This window comes from Corvus cornix, chromosome 1 (genome assembly GCF_000738735.6).
Source record: "Corvus cornix cornix isolate S_Up_H32 chromosome 1, ASM73873v5, whole genome shotgun sequence".
In the NCBI taxonomy this organism is placed as follows: Eukaryota; Metazoa; Chordata; class Aves; order Passeriformes; family Corvidae; genus Corvus; species Corvus cornix.
The window spans coordinates 100,961,625-100,983,515 of record NC_046332.1 but is presented as its reverse complement, the minus strand read 5'-3'; the positions used below and the strand labels follow the sequence as shown (position 1 = coordinate 100,983,515).

The window sequence follows — 21,891 nt, the reverse complement described above, 5'->3', positions numbered from 1 at the left end:
GCTTTGAGGCAGGGAATGGAGTGCTTTCCCTTGCCAGTGCTGGCCTTCAGCCAGTCCCAGCTCCTTCTAACCCTGGTAGAGTTGCACTTCCTGGATGGTTATATTTGTGTACCTAGTAAATTGCTTGTACTTTGGATTAGGAGAGGTTATTTAATCTCATTTGACTACTCTCAGGTGAGTGGGATTCAGGTCTCCTCCCTACAGCTAAGATGGTGATCTACCAATTCATCCTTCAGCATCAGAGGAGAGGAACAGGCAGTTTGGATGCACAGTTAATTCAACAGGCTTTAGAATGAGATGAATGTTCACCCAGTGCAGCTATTTTTCTTCATTATCTATAAGAGGAGTCTCAGATAAATAGTTCATATTCATTTGGGTGAATAGAATCATAAAATTAGATTATTTTTTATTTTTGATAATTGTGGGGTGGCAGGGAACTGTAGGCACTCTACTTCCACAAGATGAGCCTGCAACTATAATCAGCTTATAGACTGTGGTAAAAACACCTTGGGGAATGCATCATGGAAGAAAAGGAGGTTGTTTTCAGGTGTAGCATACATAGAAGCAAAATTCCTTGGTATTTTCATGTGGTGATGACTCATCTACCTAGTATTTAAACTGGCTTGAATATAGTTCTGAGATTAGCCTTCAGGCAGCACTGGAATAGGGGGAATTCACCTTCTGGTTGCATCAAGTCTTTGTCTTCTACATGGCTTCTCTTGAACTGAATGCAGCTGCTACAGCTGCGTAAAGCACACAATGCTGGCATAAAGGTTCAAAATGTCCTCACATGCTGCCAGTACTCTTTGTGCTCAGGTGCCCTCACTTTGAGACAAAACTTCCACCCCACAGATTGGTTAATTTTCAAAGTTTCAGTCTGACCTTATCTTAAGCCTGTTTGGCCAAGTTTGTGACACAATGGCATTAAGAGAATCATCGTTGTGCTATGCAGCTACAATCTGCTTTTGCTGGCAAGATAAATCTGTTACCTTCTTTCTATTGCTTAGCTGCTGAGAGGATGGATCATAAAACAGTGCAAGGTTATCGAGAGGTTCCTTAATCATTTGTCCTGGCCCCAGACACAGTGGTAATGTTGAAAATTTCCATTGGTATTTATGCAGCACTTGCCACGATAGTATCTGTGACCCTAACTCAGAAAAACATTCCTTATCAGAAGAGTTCTTACACATTTAGCTTTAAGCAGAGGTTTACGTTCTACTGTGGAGAAAGACTGTGAGGCTGGGGCTTAAGGAAAGTAGTCATATATGTAAAGCTTTCAGGGTGTATTTCCTGGATCTGTGAGCGTGCTTGAGTACAGGGTGAAATGTAGGCAGATTGAGCAAAATATGGATTTCAATCAATTTTTATTTTTACCTTCTCATGCACACAAAATATTATTCATCAGCATCAATGCAGATCAGTTATGCATCTGTTTTCTTAAATACGACCTCACATGTATTTATGCTATAGGTCCTCAAATAAATTTAGGACCTTAGCAGGCCTTTTTTTTTACTGTTGTACTCCACATCTTTCCTCTGTTGTTCAAAATATGTCCAGGAGGTCTAGAAACACAGCATTAATGCAAAGACCACCTGTGTCAGGCTGAAAAGAGCAGCACATGCAGAAAAAAAAGGAGTTCTGCAAAGGTGGATTCATCTGTCTTTCTTAGACATCATTTTGATGTATTTTTCCTAAGCAGGAAATCTAGGAGCTAGTCAAGGACGGAGAAAAGGTGCAAACCGCAGAGCTGCAGCCCTGATAGGATATGGTCAATACTAATAGTCAAGAAAGAGCCCAGTTTGAACAGTGCAGGCTGTCTGTGGGATTGTGCATCTGTATGACATGATGCATAAGCTAAACATTGGACTAGCATAAATCAGTGGGGAAATGAACTCAGTGTCTGATCTTAGTCCGTGTCCAAGGCGGGAAAGGCCACTGAATGTATCACTGCTTTTTCTCTTGTTCCTTTCCAACGCTGACTACTTTTAGGGTTTTCCTGGAATCTAAGATTGCTAGGAAGAAGATAGATAGTCCATTATGGTTTCTTTTGGAAGGACAAGAGTTGTAATTATCCAAAAATCACAATGCTAACTTGCCTTATCATTTCCTGATGATTGTTCATAGCCAAAATAGAGGAAAACAGATATTCCTCTTTGAATTGAAGAATAATTTTGGAACATATGAGAGATCAGTGTTTTGAAAAACATGCAATTTCATTTAATTATGAGTCTGGTTTTTATCTTGGGGAATGGGATCCGTTTTTAGATAAGATACTTACAAAAATGACATTAAGAGCAGCAGCAAGCTGAGGAGGTAAGAGTAAACTACTTAAACCTACTACTTTGATATTTGTTACCATCACCATCTTGCCTAGTGTTAGCAATGCTCAGTGGCAAAGACCGTACTTCATCTCAGTGCTCTTGTTATGGGAAAGGGCATCAGGAAATTCCGTACTGGACAGGGAACCTTGTGAAGAAGTTAAAAATTCAGCTTCAAAATCTGTTCCCTCCAGGAAGAACTCAAATATAAGAAGAAGGAATACAATTATACTTTTGTTATCATGGTAGGCAACAAGCAATCCGATCAAACTGCAGAACTTGGGCAGGTGTTAGGAAACATTATGAGAGAAGGGGAAACAGGTTCACTTCAGGGTTGAATAGCTCAGGCAAAGTTGAGCAGACCTGGATCTGACAGAGAAGTGGTAACTCTGTGTGAGTTTTGGATGATCATGGTTAGGTTAATTAGGATACATTTCTCATGCAATACTGCAATGAGCACTGCTCCTTGCATTGCCTTTGACCATACCCTCCAATTTCCAAAATATGAAAAGCAGTAAGAGAAGAAACCACCTGAATACACAGGCTGGCTTTGCCAGTACCGCTATTATGCATCAATATCAGAGGTGGTTGTTTTTAATTGCCAGAATTAAAATCCTATTGCAGATGCATTTTTTTGGTAAAGACCTCTACTCATGACCCTTCTACACAATAGTACTTGTGAAGGCATAAAGTTTGTTGATTTCATTGTATTCTTTCCACATTATGGAATTTGTATAGCTTTAAAAATTAAAAAGTCCTTAAAACAGTACAAATTCTTGCTTTAGATAAAATCAATGATCTTTGCTTAACATGAGGAGGCATTGCTACTTTTTCTGTACTCTTTTATCTTAGGTTTAAATCTTATTTTGCTCATATAATAATCAGGGCTTGGTTTAGTGGTGAACACAGTGGTGGTGCTGGGTTGGTGGTTGGACTTGATGATCTTAGAGGTCTTTTCCAACCTTAACAATTCTATGATTCTATGACTAATAAAACCTCTTGATATATAAGTAAAAGAAATTGACAAGCTGAGTCGTCCCAGACTGCTGACTCTTACAAGAAGTTCTGGGATATATTTCTAAGTTCCAGAGTGCTGTCATCTCATTTTACAGGTTGTCTGTAAATTCAGTCCAGTTCAGAAGTCTTGGATGCTGATTCAGCTAGAATGTTTTTTTTACCGCAGAGAAAAGGGAAAAAAGTTAATGCTTAATAGAGTTCAGTTTTGCTATCTTTGGTCCCATTACCATGCCAGTGCTGGTCCTACACTTGCATGTTTTGCAAGAACAAGGAGACAGTTAGTGAATTAGTTAGCAGCATAGGCTGCGGTTCTTGGAACAAATAAGTCTTGACGCATTGACCTCAAGCTGAATTTCAGCTTTCCTGGATCAGCAAAATTCTGGGTATCTTGTTTGCAAATCTGTCTTGAAATTCAGTTACTGGTGCTAAGTATTCACATTCCTTCTGAGCTATTTGTCTGTAAGTATTGAGATGGGGTTTCCAGTTTTTACCACATATGAAATGCGTGAGAAATCGTTCACCTATGAAGCAGCCATCTCTGTAATGAAACATGGCAACTTGCTAGAGCACAATATAATATTCTGTATGGGCATAAAAGGAGAGCAAACAACTTTTTCTGAGTTAACTACTTAGGGAATTTTAGGTCAGTGCAAGGTATATACCCAAAAACTAACTTGGCCCATGTGTACAGGCTAACATCTGTATTGTTGCAAAATAAATGCCACAGATGTTTTTATAACAAGTAACAGATGCACTCAGTGCTTGGATTTCAGATCTCATCTAAAAATCTTCCTGTTATAGGTGGGCCTTTCCTTCACCCCCTCCCCAGTCCTATACAGAGCACTCTCTCTAATGGTTCAGACTGCTGTCTGCTACACACCTCATCGACAGCCTCTTTTACTTTGCTTTAAAGAGCTGGAATTTTATTTATGGCAGCTGGCACTGCAGCCCTTTATTTGCAAGTCAAAAAATACAGTTCACTGTATGACCAACCAGAGAGTACAGCTGAGAGAGCACTAGCCCAGTGCAACACAGAAATTTACAAAGATAACCTCTTACTTGTGTTGGAGACAATGTTTTCAGCAGATCTGGTGAGTCAGTGGAAATAAATACTCAGTGTCTTGATAAAGGTACAAACACAGATGTCAGAAAGCAGCAGCCAAAGAAAGCAGTATTATTATGGGATTCTGTGCAATATTAAGTGTTACACAGCTATTTTAAAAGTGAATATTAACTTCAAACTGATGGTGTAGGGAGTTTTCTCCAATGGGAGCAGTGGTCATGAACATCACACAGGTGGAAAATGCAGTGACTGTGCCAATGCTGCTGCACAGCTGCAGCCCTGAGGCTGGACATGAGGCCATGGCTGACTTGGGCATGACCCAAGTGTAGTCAGAATGGGAGATGGCAGATGCATCTTGCACTTTGCAACATGTTGAATGTTGCATTTGCCTGCCATGTGGATGGGCCCTCGTTCTTAGTGAAGCTTCCAGCTGTATCACCTGACCCTGCAGTGGTGTCTCATGTCTGGAACCAGAGTTTTGGCACCCAAGGTGGCTTGTTGTAGAGGCACATGGGCTGGGCTCACTGCCTGAATTGATTCAGATTGCCTGTAGGGTGGCCTGGGATTCGCTCTGGCATGACTGGCCAGCTCAGGCACACCAGTGATGTGATTGGTGTCTACCAGGTTCCCTGGAGATCAGGGACACAGTAAAGTCTGCATTTGTCAAATAGTTCTGACGGCTGTGATGAAGAGGGTGAAGAAGTGGGTATCTCCTCTTCCCAATTTATCTGGGCACAAATCCTGCAGATCAGTCTGGTGCTGGGCACTGTCAAAGAACGGGACATCTCTGTGTGCTGTTTTCCCAGGTATCCTCAGATGTCCTCAGTAACATGCTGCCTTTTGGTACAAGTGTTCCATGTGCTGCACTGGGGACAAGCTGTGAAGTACTGGCTTTCTGACTTCCCTCTTTCCTTCCAGAGGACATCTCTGTCAGCACTGGAGCGGTCAGAGCAGCAGATTAGGAGAGCATCCAGCCTGGAAGAGCTGCTTCACATCACTCACTCTGAGGACTGGAAGCTGTGGAAATGCAGGCTAAAACTCAAGAGCCTGGCCAACTTAGACTCCCGCTCTGCTTCACATCGCTCTACCAGATTTGCTGCTGCTTTCTATGATATTGACACACTGAAAGGTAGGTGCAGGTTTGTGGCCAAGTCTGACCTCTTAGCTTCAAGACCTCTCCCTGATTTGTGTGCAGGAAACTCTTAAGTAAGTAGGGGGGTTCCTAGAATACACCCATACTGGAAACAACAGGGCATTACTGGAAAGTGACTTTGTATGAAAAAATGTCAGATGACAGCCTGAGTATACCTCCCTGTTTTTTGGCCAAATCAGGCTTATTGTTCTCTGCATACTCTCCAGAGGGAAGATGTACTATGCAGGGATTTGTCAGTCCACAAAAGGAAGATAAGTCAATGTACAAAAAACAGGTCAGAATGACTGGCTGAGGGGATGGACAGCAGCATTGTGCTACATCTCAGAACTTGCTTGCAGGCAGAAATGAATGAACTTTACTGCAGGCATAGAAATCCCTTTTTTTATTAGGTGTGCTCTGATATAAGGCACTGCCCCAGCAGCAGTGTCTGTGTGGGAACTGAGAGAAAGAAGGTGGTGTCCTAACCTCGATCTGTTTGAGGAAGTTTCTCCAGAGAAAAGTAGATCTTGAAGCAACCAACCAGCAACTGAAAGTGGAGAATCACAACCTACTCCCTCATCTGGAGCAAGAATGAATACTTTTCCTTGTAGCTGTGATGCTCAAGGCATTACATATTCATGGCTGTAAAACAAAGAATCAGTTACTATATTTTGGTCTAGCAAATGGACATCCTACAGCAAATCTAAACTGCAGCCTAATGAAGGACAGGCTGAGATAATCTTTTTGTTGTCTTTACCCTGATGTGATATTATCATATCACTTTCCTTTTGGGAAATCAGATATTGCTGATTTTGTTCCAATACTACTTTTACAACAATCCCAGCCACATTCACACACCATTACTCAGCTAAATTATGTCTGAGCAAAGGCCTTAAATTGCTTCTCTGAGCCACAACACAGAAATGTGTATACAAGTGCCTATCTGAAGAGGGTTTTCATATCACAGGCATAGCTTTACAGTTTTCACAGAAATTCTGTACAGAAAAAAAGTTAAAACAAATACACACATGAAAAACAATTAAGATGGCTTTTAATAGTGATAAGTATTTTGCTTACATACTTTTACAATTCTACTCAGTGACATTAAAAATCCATAGAATTATTAGAAGGAGTACCCAGAGTCAAGTGCTGTAATCCTCAACTCCTATTGCTTATTTAGTGAACACCAACATTTCTGCAAAATTAAAATATCCCTTTGTCCAAACAGCATGATGACAGGGGACCTTATTAAATGTTACTGAGACAGGGCATATTGAAATTCAAAGGCAGAATAATGTAGCTTAATATTTATAATGTAAATAATGTTCAGGTAATAAGGTCACTATGCCACTTAGTGTGCTGTGGCTAATTTGAGATGGTCACAGGGCTGGAGCACCTCTCCTATGAAGTCAGGCTAAGAGAGTTGGGGCTGTTCAGCCTGGAGAAGAGACAGCTCCATGGAGATCCAATTGCAGCCTTCCAGTACCTAAGAGGGAGCTGCAAGAGAGCTGGAGAGGGACTTTTCCCAAGGGCACGCAGTGATGGGAATGGCTTTAAGCTGAAAGAGAGTAAATTTAGATTAGGTATTAGGAAGACACTGGAAGAGGCTGCCCAGAGAAGCTGTGGATGACCCATCCCTGGAAGTGTTCAAGGCCAGGCTGGATGGAACACTACACATCCTGGTCTAGAGGAAGGTGTTCCTGCCCTCGGCAGTGGGGTTGGAAATAGATGATCTTTAAGGTCCCTTCCAAACAAAACTGTTCTGTGATTGTATTTTACTATGGTCATATAGATAGAGTTTTCTGTTTGGAACAGCTATTAGGTTGCTTCTTATTTTCCCTTCGAAAGTCTGACTCTAGACACAGAATTGTCAGCTTCCTCATTAAAGTCAAGTTGCTGAAATTCAAGTTATAAGAAGCCCATTGGGCCATCTTCTCCATTCTTCCATTCAAAGTGGAATTATCCCAGGACAGAAACTACTTTTGTTTTAATATATTAATATGTTCAAGGTACTCAAACTCCTTTTAAAAAAAACAAGCCCATAAACATGTATTTCTTTCCCACACCCTTTCCAGTCATTAAGCAGTGACCTTTTTGCCAAGGGCATCTGTTTTGTTTTAATAAAATGTTTTAATGAGAAGGCTGGGTCAAGACTCATAATTGTTTTACTTGAGTATCTTCCACAGCACTCCGAACTCCATCTGGGAAAATTCAGGACTTTGTTCCTCCTTTCTAAAGCTTTAACAATGAATTCACTGAAAGTTTGTGTCACTTCATCTAACCACAGTCTCCCCTGAGCTGCTCAGTCTCTAAGGACTGCAGCACTTTCAAGCTGGAGACTGTATCACAGCCAAATTTTTCAGCAACTGCCCTGTGCTTGGTCACAGAAAAGATCAGGGTGACCATGGGGCTTCTGAAAAAGATGTGACACCCACTTCCTTGGAGGCCAGTTCCTGTAACAGCCTTTCTGCTAAAGAAGTGGTCAATGAAGTGAGGATGTGTGTAGCTGGAAAGGTCATTGATGCTTATGTTCATTGAAGTGACATCTGAAGTGATTACATGCACATACCTTAATGAGTTTGGCAAATACTTTATTTTCTATTTTAATGTTAGGATTATTGCTATTTTGATAAACTAACATTACTCTAGAAAATTCTATTAATTTTAATGATTATTCTTCTCTTAATTTATGCCTCTTCTTCACAATTCAGACATCAAACTCTTATTTCCTATACTCCTTGCATGACTGAAAAATGGAGCAAATCAACCCTGTGGAAGCACTATGCAGGAATAAACAAAATAATTTAAATATACAAAGTCAGTTAAGAAAAAGTTAAAAATAACAAAAGGAAAGTCAGGAATGAGAAAAATCAATGTTCATCTGAAGGCAAGGTATAGCATGTAGGTTAAAAGTATTCCAGAATTTTTCCTTTTTCAGAACTTCACTGTAAATGTAGGTACTGCTTTTACAATAGTAGGGAGGTGGACTGCAATGGGAGAGCATTTTTTTAATAGTATAAGAGTTGCTTTTCATATTTCAGAAGCCTGACATAGGGGATAGAGAGGAAAAATTTTTTTCATCGTTTTACGAAGAACTTAGAGCATAAGCATTGATGACTCATGAGGAATTCCGTAACTTGAATCAAGTAAGCAAAAGGCAAAAAAAGGAGGGCCACCTCTTGACAAAACTCAAGACAGTATTATGTAAATGTCCCTATTTTCTCTGTCTGGTTCAGGCACTTAGTATGTTATTCCTTCTCATGGTCAGAATCTGACAATCAGTCAAGCCTGGTCTACTAGTCTACAACAATTCAGTATTTGAAAGATGCCCTAGTGTTTTGAATAGACGACTCACACTTGAATTCATATTCCTGTCATTCAGCCTTGAACGCCCTGATGCTACTGAGGTGTGAGACTGTTTGTCTTGGGTTCTATTGGGCAATTTGGAAATGGTGCTCTCTGGCTGACATCCACCAGGAGTACTAATACCCTCTGACCAGAATCTGTTAATCATTAATGTGCTTTTGCTCTCAGGCCCAGGCTGTACTGAGTCCACGGTGGGGCACACTCAGAGAGAGGATAAAATGACAAGGAAGGCTACCCTGGAGCAAAGGGGAACAGGGCGTGGGGCAGCTTTGTCAAATAGACACTGTGTAGCTGGGGACTCTCAGCTAAGGGAAATCAATGCAGCTCTATGAAATCTGCTGGAATTAACAGATTTTGGTCATTTGCATTGAAAGCTAAAGGCAGAAAAATGCAACAACCTCTCTGCCAGTGCAGCTGGTGTAAGTTACTGGGATAACTTTGCACTCAGACTCTCTCTGGTCCTTAGATTGATCCAAATAAGCACAAATTGATCCAAGTAAGTGCAAATGGCCTGCCAGAACTTCATGTTTATTTATATAATGCTTCTGCTTCCCCAATCAAGAGGTTTAACTTTGCCATGATTGTTCATTAAAGTGGTGTTTTCTCCAGTCATAGATGAAGAATGGCAAAAGACACAGTGTGTGCCAAGGGAAACCTGTGTGGAAGTTGCCAAAGAGCTGGGTACAACAACCAACAAATTTTTCAAGCCTCCTTGTGTGAACGTGTTCAGATGTGGAGGCTGCTGCAACGAGGAGAGTCTCAGCTGCATGAATACAAGTACAACTTACGTGTCGAAAACGGTAAATGAGGCTATTCATCTGTTTTCTTTTTACCCTGGCTCACCAAAAAGGGAGGGGAAGGAGGATGTTTGGTTTCTGAGATCCTGTTATGAAAGATCTGTCTGCACTATCATAACAAACAGAAGAATTAATTTTTTATCCATGTGGAGTGAATGCAGGAGTGTGCAATAGCATTTTACATCCATGTTGCATTATTAAAATATTGTTTATATATGTGTAGAGATGGAAAATCAGGTCCTGAAAAAGGGACTGCAGGCTCATGTGATGATCAGAAGTTTAATCTTTCTGTAATATATTATTACTTGGACCGGGGACCTCTTGAGAGCATTATCCCCTAGGAATCCTCTGTATCCAAGGTTTAACCCCACGAAATTTTGTTGTGTTGGGCCACTGCCTTTCAACATTATTGTCCTTGGCAAGAAGGCTGGCTAATAATTTTGGATCTGCAATTTTTCAAGCCAGAAAAGGAGATATATTCATCAGGAGAGACCAGATGCTCCTAATTAGCATGCCTCAGGATCTGAATGTCCCAAACCACACGTCTCTCAGGGAAAGAAAGGCTTAAACCAGTAGTCAATTACTAAATAAGTGCAACAGGGCATACCCAAGTTTTAATGACCAGTGCCAAAAACTGAGCATAGAGTAGCCAGACAGCCTCTTTCTTGTAGAGTCCCACTAGAGGCTATGTACAGAGATATCCTGCTCCAGTGGGTGACTGAGCAGAGCTCCAAGTTTAGCACTTTCAATCCGCTCTGTGGAAGAAACCATCCATTGTTCATCAGTAGTCTGGTCTAGTGGGTGGCACCCCTGCCCATGGGAGGGGGTAAGGAGTTGGAACTGATCTTTAAGGTCCCTTCCAACCAAGCCTTTCTATGATTCTATGATTCATACCCACAGATGAAGCACAGGAGACTGGTCCTCTTTGATGAACCTTCACCTTGTGCATTCCTAGGTCACTTGGCATAATAAATGAAATTCTACTCATGAGAAAGGCTTTTCTTTAAATCAGAACAAAGATCAAGTGCAGTTGTTTCAAAAAGAAAATTGAAGCCCTCATGGGGAGCAGGTCCAATTCACTTCTGTATTTATTTTGTGTTTGTTGGAATGTAATTCCACTGTGTCTGATTGTACTGGAATATAGCTGGAGTAAAATAAAGCAGGGCCTGTCCTTCTTGCGTCAATGCTCCTTAATTGCTTTCATTCCACACCAGAAGGAGAAAGCTGTTATGAGCTGTTGGCCACACACAAAAGATATCTAATCAGCTCAGGGAGCTAGGTCAGGCTAAAAAGTATTTATTTATTTATGTGTTTTCTGAGCAGCAGTTCACAAGTTTGTGGAAAAACTGCAATTTTGCAGAGTGTAACATTCCTTTAGCATCCTTCAAAATAAGCATTCCCTCAAAAGTCCCCAGCTAAGTTCCACTTATAGATACACCACCATCAGTCCAGATTTATTCATCTAATGGAGTTATTCCCTTATTCCCATATTAGTGAGAGGATTTTTTTTTCCCTTGGTATAAAATATCCACTGCAGGATATTAATGCCACCTAAAGTCAGACACTGCAACACCTAGGTTTTCATGTCTAAGCAGTCTGCTTAGGAATACTCAGTCCCTGCAGGTGGATGCAGCTTTAAGCCAAGACATGCTGGCACACCAAGACATGCCCAGTGCTTTGGTTTCCATGGGAAGGAAGATGGTTTGAGGGGCAGAGGGAGTGTGGATCACTTCTACATCTCCTACACATAGCTGCCCAAGGAATCAGAGCCTCCACAGGCCTTCTCAAAGATCACTCTTAACAATTTGGATGCACTGAAGGCAAGGTGCTTTGTTCCTTAAGCTCCTGCTATATACATCAGAGAGAGGTTTCCAGGATGATTCCCTGCCTAAGCCCAGCTAAAGCAGAATGAACTTTCCTCTGTTTACTTCTGTTTCTTCCCTCTCTGAGGAGGCTGTGGGGGTTAAGTTAGATCCCTAAAGATGCATACTGTGATTATACCCAGGGACAGTTAAGTAGCTGTCTCTGTAAGTGGTAGAGATTCAACTGATGATATAACCAAGAACAAAGTTCTCAACACCTACCTCTTTCCCAATTGCCCCTAGCATCCAAGAGTTTTTTTTGTTTGCTTGCAGTAATTCTATAAATAAATTGTCTCACCCAAGACATAACAGTCTTGGGTGTTAAATAGCTGTAATACAGTGCTAGGATACCCATTTTGTCAAGTTCCTACTTTGGTGAGCATTGTTTACTCTTCAAAACCCTCAGTACACTTCTGCTCATTTATATTTATGGTAACTATCTCTAGAAAAGAGCAAGGGTGGGAAAAATGGTGGAAAAGAATACAAGATTTTTATTTAAACCTCCAAATATTAACTGTATAATGGAAACTGAAAAATGAATGTTATTTGTCCCCCCTAGCTGTTTGAGATCTCAGTTCCCTTGACAAGTGTTCCCGAGCCTGTGCCCATCAAAATTGCCAATCACACAGCCTGTAAGTGTACATCAAATACCCAGCGCCACCAGTACACCATCATACGAAGATCTGTCCAGTACCCCGAAGAAGATGGGTAAGTTCCCTCATTTGCAAACTTCTGCACATGTTGAAATTACTTTGCTCTGATTTGCACGTTATAATGGTCCATTCCATTTCTGTTATCCCAGCAGTTTTTCTGAATAACCTGATTATCACTCAGGGTTAGAAAGTTCACCTAAACCATGTGAATTTTAAATGAATGGACATCAGAATCCAATAAACTGTAGGCCAGTTCATCAGCATCAGGAGTCACTAAGACATTTAGGTTCTTGAGCAAGGACCCCGAGTGCTCATATTGGCACTGTGTTACACTGGAGCTTTTTGGGTCTGTGTGCATAGACGTTTTCAGCCTGACACAGCAACTCTGCTAGTGCATTATTCAGCCAGGGCACACTGAGTTCTGTGCTCAAGCTAAAGCCCTCTGCCATACCTTATGGCACGTCAGGTCAGAATCAATATGAATCGTGGCTTTTCACTTTTGACCCAGTCTTGGTTTGCATCTGTTGGGCTCATGAACTGGAGAAAAGCGACCTCACATCTCACTCCAAACTATGGCATAAAATACTAGTACTCTATGAAAGGAGGCTTTGGTGAATCGATGCCATGTTTCTCCCACAGGGTCCCTCATGCACCGCTTAGGCGGCGCTCTGCCAGCACCCACGCGTGCACACAGTCTCACCTTCCCAGGTGGTTGTGAACAGTCGCTCACACACCCACAGTCTGTGCACAAACCGGAGACAGAGAGGCGAGAGGGGCTCTCTGCATGCAATTCCGAGGTGTTTAATGAAACCAACACACCCAAAGGAAGCAGGGACAAAGAACCAAAAACGAAAGGCACGCGCGGTTTTATCCCAAAGCGTCCCAGGGGTGGGCAGAGCATCAGAAGCCAATAATCTGAGGGCTAGGGGGCAGAGGCAAGGGTGAGTGACATAACAGGGGGCAATGGGAGAAGGGATGGAGAGAGTCACTGACCAGTGGAATCTTGGTAAAGGGAGAACTTTCCAGCACAGAGGTTTACCGAGAGACCACTTTCAAAGCAACGTGGGGGTGTAAAGTGGACTTTGCCACTGCAACAGTACTCCCAGTGAGAAAAGGCTACATAAACAAACACTCTAGAAACTCAAACAGCTTGGGTGACTTGCTGGAAGGCAGCTCAAAAGTCTCTGTCAAGCCCTGCATTTGGCTTGTCCCCATCACTGCCCTTCAGCAGACATCTGGGTGGGGAGAGGTATCATTTCAGCAAAGCCACTCCAGCCCTCCCTCAGCCTGCTGGCCACTCCAAATCCTCTTTCTTGACAAATACAGAAGAACCTCAGTCTTTTTTCAGTTTGTGAGTTCCCCTCCCAGAGCAAAGGGCCTGGAAGTCAGTCTGTCCTTCTGACACTGAAATAGCCCCCTGTGCATCCATGAGCATGGGCAAATTTAAACTGTAGCTGGACCTTTTGGAAGCAAGGCAAAATTGAATAAAGTTACATGGGATGAATACTGCAGGACAAAGACCACCCTGCTTGGGGTAAAACTATTTTACGGAAAAGTGAAGCTGCAAAACTGTAGCTGCTTCCTACGGCTGTTATCTGATATAGGTGCTGAACTCGCTTCTTGTAGTTGCTGGGATCTAGAGAGCTCCTCCCTATCAGCAGAACCGCCTGGACCCAATTCTTTCTGTTTGCAGCAGTAATGCACACAGGTGCCAGGCCTTCACGTGGTACAGGTGGCAGACCCAGCACACCAGCAGGCTCATTTTGCCAAATGACTACTCTGATGCCCCTAATTATTTTTTTAAATTCCTATCTCAACTTCTTTTTCTTCTAGATGCCCCTTTACCAACAAGTTTTGCCATAATGGATGGATCTGGGATAGTGACAAATGTGAATGTGTTATAGACACACAGCACTCCAACAGACGAGAAGGTAAAGATGAAATGACAAAGAGACACTATTGCATACTATCTCCAAGCTCTTTGTGTCTCATTCTGGTCTTCTCATTTTTTTTTTTTTTCATTGAGGGAGTTACAGTTTCTATTCCATATCCCTAGATAGACTTGGATTGTGGTGTGGAAACTCACCTGAAAATAAACACATATATGTGCTTCTCCCCATCTCATTTTTTTTTGCTTGGAAGTTTTATTGTCTCTATATTAGCAACCTGAGTAGGACACAGGAAAGTATTTATAAGATTTTGTGAAGTAGGCAGCCTGTACAAATTCTTATTTCACGTGCGCATTTCACATTTTATGATGGGCATTAGGGAAATTTTTTAACTGTAGAAAAAGAAAATGCCCTAGAATACATTGCATGGGGAAAGTACTCATTTTATTTTTTTTTTAGTTCTTAAGGAAAGAATTAATAAGGAATAAGATAGACAAGACCAGTCCTGCATGTTAGCTGTAGTCAGTGAAAAAAATTATATAAACTTTCAAAGTATTTGAGTACTTTTAATGATAATCTTAAATTATTTAGGAATCTTTCAAACTGATACACCCTACATACTCAGGAGTATGTATGTATACTTCTTCAGGCCTGTGGAAGGAAATGGAAGAGGGTAAAATTTGTAGAAAAGTAGTTACTGGCCTTCTTCCTCTGCTTCTCCTGTAAAATTTTAATTTGTCAAAGAAATTTGCAGGAAATATTCTGAGTGGCAACTGTGTAAGTCTAAAAAAACTTACTAGCAATAAATATTAAGAGAAATTAAATTTTCTCCAAGTCATGTGTAAGGTTTTTAAGAATTGTTTTTCTCAGGAAATTGTATTGGTCAAAAATAACATGATCATAGCACTAGAGGACACAGACAGAGAAGGAAACCTTGCCTTTGTGCTTTAAGCTACATTCAGCAAGAAAAAGAATACTCCATCCAAGGCAACAATAAATCAATCATGCAAGCAAATCCTGACTAGCAAACTAAAATAAAGCTAAATAACCTCATAAACTGGTCTACTGATTACAATCTCCTAATGTTAATAAGCAAGAAATAATTTGCATAGTGGTTTCTCTTGGATCTTTTCTCACTCTGGATAAGATCCTCTGACCATCAGGTTAGACTTTTCACTCAAGAAAGGATTAGTAATTTGTATTTCAGGGTGAGTCTGAAGGACTGAGAATAGCCCGAGACCTCATAACTCAGAGTCTTCTGTAAAGTCAGTTTAGAGCATTGAAATCTGTGGCTTGTTGAATTATGGCCTTTGTTGACATAGACTCAATACTTCCTCAGAAAAAATATCATTCTCTGAAGTACATTGTGTTTGGCAAGTGGCTGGGACAAAATAACTTAAAATCTGTCTTTGAGGTTGAAACAAAGTGAGATTGAAACACTCTACACCACTTCACACATGCCAGGCTTCATCACCCCAAGGAAAGGGTTTGTCTTCCAAGAATTTTGGGCAGACTCCCTCTTCCTTTTCAATAGGCCTTAGGTTTTATTCTGTTGAAATACTGGTTTTTCAGCAGTATTTTCAGTAAATAATAATTAAAATTTCTTTCAAGTAATGTGCAAGCCTTTTCTGGCCACTGAGATCAGGGATCAGATAGCAGAGGTGCAGGTTACATTTCACATTCCATAGGTTATATCCAAAAGCTAATTGTAAAGCTACAGGAAATTACCTTCCCAATGACACCTTATATGCCATGACCTTTCACTGGGGATGTGCTGCTTGCATTTTAATAAAGTTTTCACAAAATGTATTCCCTTTTGAGAGGATTAGCTTCATGTTGTACTCCAGATGTGCATTTTCAGGGAAGATATTAGATAGTGAGTTCCCTTGGCTGTTCTGACTTTTCTTCTGAAACAAAGTACTTTCTTTCATCTTTGACAAATATGAATGTGCTCCTTGTTGAAGTGCTAGGCCAGCTTGCCCCCTAGTAGACATAGCATTACTCCTTAAAAGTTTCTGCAGTGACTGTGTAGTGAAGTACACGTGGTGGGTGTGGTAGTTTGCATGGATGTGCCTTTTTGTCATGGGTGTAGACTAAATCCTTTTTGAGATTATCTTTTTAAAACTTGCTGTCCAGTAAAGATTTGTGCATTTCAAAATGTAACACTAGCCTCTTGCAGTATACATCCCCCAAAATTTTTTGTGCTGGGTCAACCCACAAGAAACAGCAGTATAAGAATAGAGTGAAATAATTGGCTCAATCCTCTTGGTCCTTTTCTGCACGGGAAGTTACAACAGAAATTGTGAAGTCTAGAAACTATCAGAAAGTACATGTGTGAGTCCTAATGAACAGAGAACAGAAAGAGTCTCTTCAATTTAGTTATGTAAACTTTACAGCTAAAATATGTATGTGCTATTGCAGAACTCCCTCCTCTTGCTGAGCTGGCTATGTGTGGACAACATATGGAATTTGATGAAGAAAATTGTGAATGCATCTGTAGACATAAGTGTCCCACAGATTTCTTTCAAAGTAAAGAGAACTGCAGCTGCTATTTGTGTAGGGAGAGCCACGAGAGCTGTGCTCTAAAACACAAGATATTTCATGCTGAAACCTGCAGGTAAGTGATCCTTGCCATTCACTGTCTACACTGCAAGACCTGAATTAGCTTGCCTAGATGTCAGAGGTGCGACTGCTGAATTGGCTAGGAGGTCCACTTGAGATGAATACCTTGCTGAAGTTAGGGAGATAATAATAATAATGGATATTATATTTATAATACTTACCTTATAAAAGGAATTTAAGGTTTATTTGTATTTTAAAGAAATCTGGACAAGGCCGCTATTCAGCTGTCAATACTTGCTACTTTTTTTTTTTTTTTTTTTTTTTGTAATCTTTAGGGAATGATGATTAAAACTGTACTACAACTGACATTAGTTTTTGCAGTGAGATATCGAGTCTTGTACTTGTAGGTAAGCAGAACCCATCCCATGACAGCTGTTCTCTGCGACAGCTGAAGGCAATCTCATGGATGATTAGGGACAAAGGCTCCCTAAATTTGCACACAGAGCACAAAGCACATTCCTTATCCAGTTTGTCCTCAGAGCTAGTAATTTTCTAAACCTAATGCAATTTTGTACACATATAAATCCACTCAACTAGCTCTGACTCTACTGAGAAGCAGAAAAATTGTTCTGGGGCTACTATACTCCATGAATTTCCCTAATCTTTTTGTATTATTAGTGTTGAGGTTTCTGTGTCAAATCAAAGATAGAAAATGCCCTCTAAAGCACCTGTTTTCATGCATTAGTTATTTTTTTTAATTTTTCAGAAAGCCTTGGTCCCATGTAGAGACCCAGGAGCATGCAGTAGCTTAGTCTCAAAGTTTATATAAGGATAGTCAGCATCCAGTTTCCCTGGGTACCTTGGCAGAGCTGCAGTTCACTGAGTGGTCACCCACAGGATCCACTCTCAGTGGCTTCATAGGTTCATTCACAGGGAAGATGCTGTGGAAGAAGTAACCTTCACATCTTCAGGTTCAGCTTTGAAAACAAGGACAAACACAAAATAGTTGGCAAGTATAAAAATAGCTAAAACAACCAGTAGAGCTAAAAATGAGCATGAAAGAATTGGTTATTTATGTGTTTCAGACAGGTGGGAGGGGAGGAATGTAATCATTTGTTTACATGAATTTGGCTTCTAAAAATTACTGTAATCTGGACACCGGACCTTAGTGGCAGACTTCCATCTGTAGTATTTCTGGAGGAGAAAAGTTGAATCATGAAGTGAGATAAGCTACTTTGCAGAGTTTGAGGGCAGCACTATCCAGTGCTGACCCTTGGGACTTCACTGCTCTCAAGAAATGAAAGCATCACTTAAGTCATGACTCTGGACAAATGGACCACTGCAAGACATGTTGCTGTAGACAAAAATAGTCAGGCATTTCCAGGGAGTCAGGCAATAGTCAGGGAGACAGCAAATTCTTGTCTCCCTGTGTTGTAGGATGTCAACACTTTCCCAAACTGTGTGTAGGGAGCATTGCAGTGTTCAATGATGAAAAAGTTGAAGAATACGATAGTGAAGAATTATCATATTAAAATGCTTTTCTCTTTTGCCTTCTTTATCCTTTATCAAACAGTTGTGAAGACAGATGTCCATCCCAACCCAGAACATGCCCAACTGCCAAACCAGTGTGTTCCAGGCATTGTCGTTGTCCAAAGGAGAAGAGAGGTTCCCATGGGTCCCAAAGCAGAGAAACTCCTTGACTGAGCTTCCCCTATTCTTTGACAATCCACTGCTTCGCAAAGTAGCTGTCACTGACTTTCAAACAATAGTAAACATGAACATCTTCCACATTAATAGCAGAAGAATTAATCCAGTCTGCATTTATTTATTAGAGTAATCACTAACTGCAAGTGAATCCTCTGGGACATTGGTATTTGTTCTCTAAGAGGTAACAACAGCTGATGAATTTCTGACTGCATGGAAGAAAGATTGGAAAGTACCAGTTCCATGTTACGTTATGGAAGATGAAGCTCTGTATCGGAAATAAAGTCCCAGTCTCCAGCCAATCACTCGGAAATTGAGACTTGATAATCTTAGCCTCTGAATCCTTAGCTAATGCAGCTCCTGGGTAAAACTTTCTTCAGAAATTCAGTGTACAGGATTCGGCTTCTAATAGGTTCAGCACTGAGTTATTTGATCTACTGTCCGGCTTTGATCATCATTTTGTGTTTATTGTACAACTACTGTCAGATGTGCCATATTTAAGTGTATATAGGAAAATAAATACATCAGTTATTCGAGTGGATTTGATTTTTTTCTGTTATTTTAAAACTCTGCCCCACAAAAAGAAAATAAGCAAAACCCCAAAGCCATTTCAAGCACAGTTTTCTTACATTTGTTCCACAGGGACTGGCTTCTGCCCAAACCCAGGTCAAAACAAGGTCACTTGACCCAATAGTTTCATTAAAAAAGAAGCATTTTTTTCCCACATCTTCCTGACAGCATGTGTGATTTATTTATTTGTTCCTGGTGTAGTGCATTAATCTTCCTAGGGGGATAACAGCACACTAGTGCTAACTCTTCAGCACATTTTGGAAAAGCACTGTTCACTAAGAAGGTGGTTTTCCTTTTAGCCTACCACGCAATGAAAATATCTCCTTTGCACTGAAATTCCTCTCCCCAGTGTGAGGCCTGAGTAACAGTGCTTTAACCAGATCAGGTATAAGGGCAGTATTATTTTCTGAGCCACTGAAGTCTGGTGTGAGCTAGTCCAGAGAAAATATTATGAACAATAATCCTGAACTGGAAGTGATATTCTTGACATCTGTATGATTTTTTCCCAGTTGCTGAATTCTCCAATTCTACACTGCACTGTGAACAAAGGGAATAGAGTATATGAAATAAATGGTATAGAGATGGAACGTTTGACACAACACAGGGAACAGGAAATGGATTTCTGATGTGCAACTAAGATTTTTTTTTTATTATTCATACAGAAAAAATAGATTGATTTAAAATAAAATTGGAGCCAAATCCGGTAAGATTGATTGAATGGCTGAACGAAGCACCAAACAATTTAACATGCCTTTAGTCTCAGTAAGGCATTTAGGATTTGATCCTGAGTGCTGTGAGTGCCTCCTAAGCTACCTGGGACCTAGGTCTGGGCAAACAAACCTGCAGGCTGTTTGTGCTACCTGTTCTGTGAACTGGCCTGGGATCCTCTGACTGAGCAGCATAGTCTGACATGGGAGCACACTGGGTGGAGCCCCTGCAGCAGGGTTTCCTCCTGGGCTGCACAGGGCTTGCCTGATGTGGGTGTTCCTCCAGAGTCAAGGACACGTGCCACCAGCATAAACTCTGCATGGACAGCAAGGGGAAGGTGATCCAAGTGTAACACCAGGTGAAGCAGCCTGGCAGCACAAGCACACCCTTATATGTCTCCTGCTCCTCCAAGAGGCTCTAAATTCAAACATATGTGTGTGGTGGGGTGGTCCCTGAGCTGCACAGGGGTCCGTAAAAGGAATGAACTGCCCCATCACTTCTGTCTCATCTGGGGGCACCCTGACCCAATGGCTGTGTTGCCAATAAGCTACACCAGCAGCACACTCCTCAGAAAGCCAGGGAGCTACACAGGAAAACCTGACATTTAACCGGTAGCACCAGAGGTATATGGAATAAAAATACACCTTTATGCAAAAACACACAAAAGTATCTGTAAAGCTAAATTCTGTGGGAAAAAATCAAGTGTTTACATTTCCTAGCATAACCTGGAGTTTAGCAACTGGAATGCTGTATTAATTACATTTGTGTTGATCTGTCAGTGTTGATCTATAGAGGCTTCCTTGATTTTCTGTCCTGACCAGTGAATATATTAACTTCATTTTTCAAAACTGAACTGCTATTACCTGAGAGACAATTAAGTCTGCTTCAACCCCAGAAGGTTCATAGATAAAGCAGTCACTGAGGGGCTGAAAACCATGTTCCAAAGCTTCTCTCAGAGAGACAGAGAGGGATTTGAACATGAACCACCTAACCTCCAGGAGATTACAATGGCCATTAGGATACCTAGGGTGGAAAGGCACCATCACTGACCACCACTGTGAACCCTGCTCTGAGGTTTTCCACACTTCCCCATTCCACTGAAAAACGGACCTGTGCCTGGACGGGCAATGCAGGACTGAAGATCCCAGTGGGATGGAGTGAGATGAGATCGTGCTATAATCCATAGGCTTCTTTCAGTCTAAGCCTCTGGGTGAATTTAACCTTTAACCTCAAAATTTTGCTCTTAAATCTTGTGGATCACTTTGTTAGCCACTTAGGCAAATATTTTTTTGGTATCGTTGTGGTTTAACCCCACCTGGTAACTAAGTACCACACAACTCATGCACCCTACCACCACCCTAGTGGGGAGATTTGGAAAGAAAAGGTAAACCTCATGGGTTGAGGTAAGAACAGTTTGATAATTGAAAGAAAATACAATATAACAGCTACCACAACAACTGTAATAATAATGCTACTACTAGTAGTAGTTGTAATGGAAAAGAAAGAGAGACAGAGGAATAAAACCCAAGAATCATAAATGATGTACAGCACAATTGCTCACCACTCACTGACCGACGCCCAGTCCATCCCAGTGGTGATCAGCACTCCCCTTCCCTAACTCCCCCAGTTTATATACTGGGCATGACATTCTATGGAATGGGATATCCCTTTGACCCGTTGACAGCCATCCTGGCTATGCTTCTTCACAGCTTCTTGTGCCTCTGCTCTCTGTCAAAGCATGGGAAATCGAAAAGTCCTTGATTTAGAGTAAGCACTACAACTTAGCAATAGTCAAAACAGCAGTATTATTCTCATACTAATAACAAAGCACTGTACCAGCTACTAAGAAGAAACTTAACTCTACCCCAGCTGAAACCAGGACAGAGACAAACATGCTCAAGCAACAGAGAATGTGTGATCATCAAAAACAAACCTGGAGGTCAATGTAAAATTCAGTGTTATTTTCACTGAATTTAACCCCCTACAGGTTCTTCTACCTGTGAGGGATTTCTACTTTGCAGGAGCAATGTGCCCAAAATCTTGTGGACTAAGAGCAGTTCTTAGGCTTACTGTGAAGATGGAAAAAGAAACTGCTTGTGGTGGCATTCACGAACAAGAGCGGCCTAAGAAGCCAACACACATGGTTTTATCTAGTTTATAACTTCAATTCTCCTTAGAGGTTCTCAGCCCTAATTTCCAGAAGACTTATGAACGTACTTCTTCATGCTTCAAGGATTGTCAGCTCTGGTG

At 41.1% G+C, this 21,891-nt stretch overlaps 1 protein-coding gene across 1 annotated transcript in view; it reads left to right on the top strand.

The window, feature by feature from the left end:
• Positions 1 to 18,904, top strand: part of VEGFD (vascular endothelial growth factor D) — a 29,656-nt gene extending 10,752 nt beyond the window's left edge. Inside the window, exons 2-7 of the mRNA XM_010394432.3 lie at positions 5,317 to 5,527; positions 9,506 to 9,696; positions 12,115 to 12,263; positions 14,042 to 14,139; positions 16,519 to 16,714; positions 18,233 to 18,904. Of these exons, the coding sequence (XP_010392734.1) occupies positions 5,317 to 5,527; positions 9,506 to 9,696; positions 12,115 to 12,263; positions 14,042 to 14,139; positions 16,519 to 16,714; positions 18,233 to 18,359 (972 nt within the window). The 3' untranslated portion in view covers positions 18,360 to 18,904. The remainder of the gene's footprint in view (positions 1 to 5,316; positions 5,528 to 9,505; positions 9,697 to 12,114; positions 12,264 to 14,041; positions 14,140 to 16,518; positions 16,715 to 18,232) is intronic.
• The last annotated feature ends 2,987 nt before the right edge of the window (positions 18,905 to 21,891 follow it).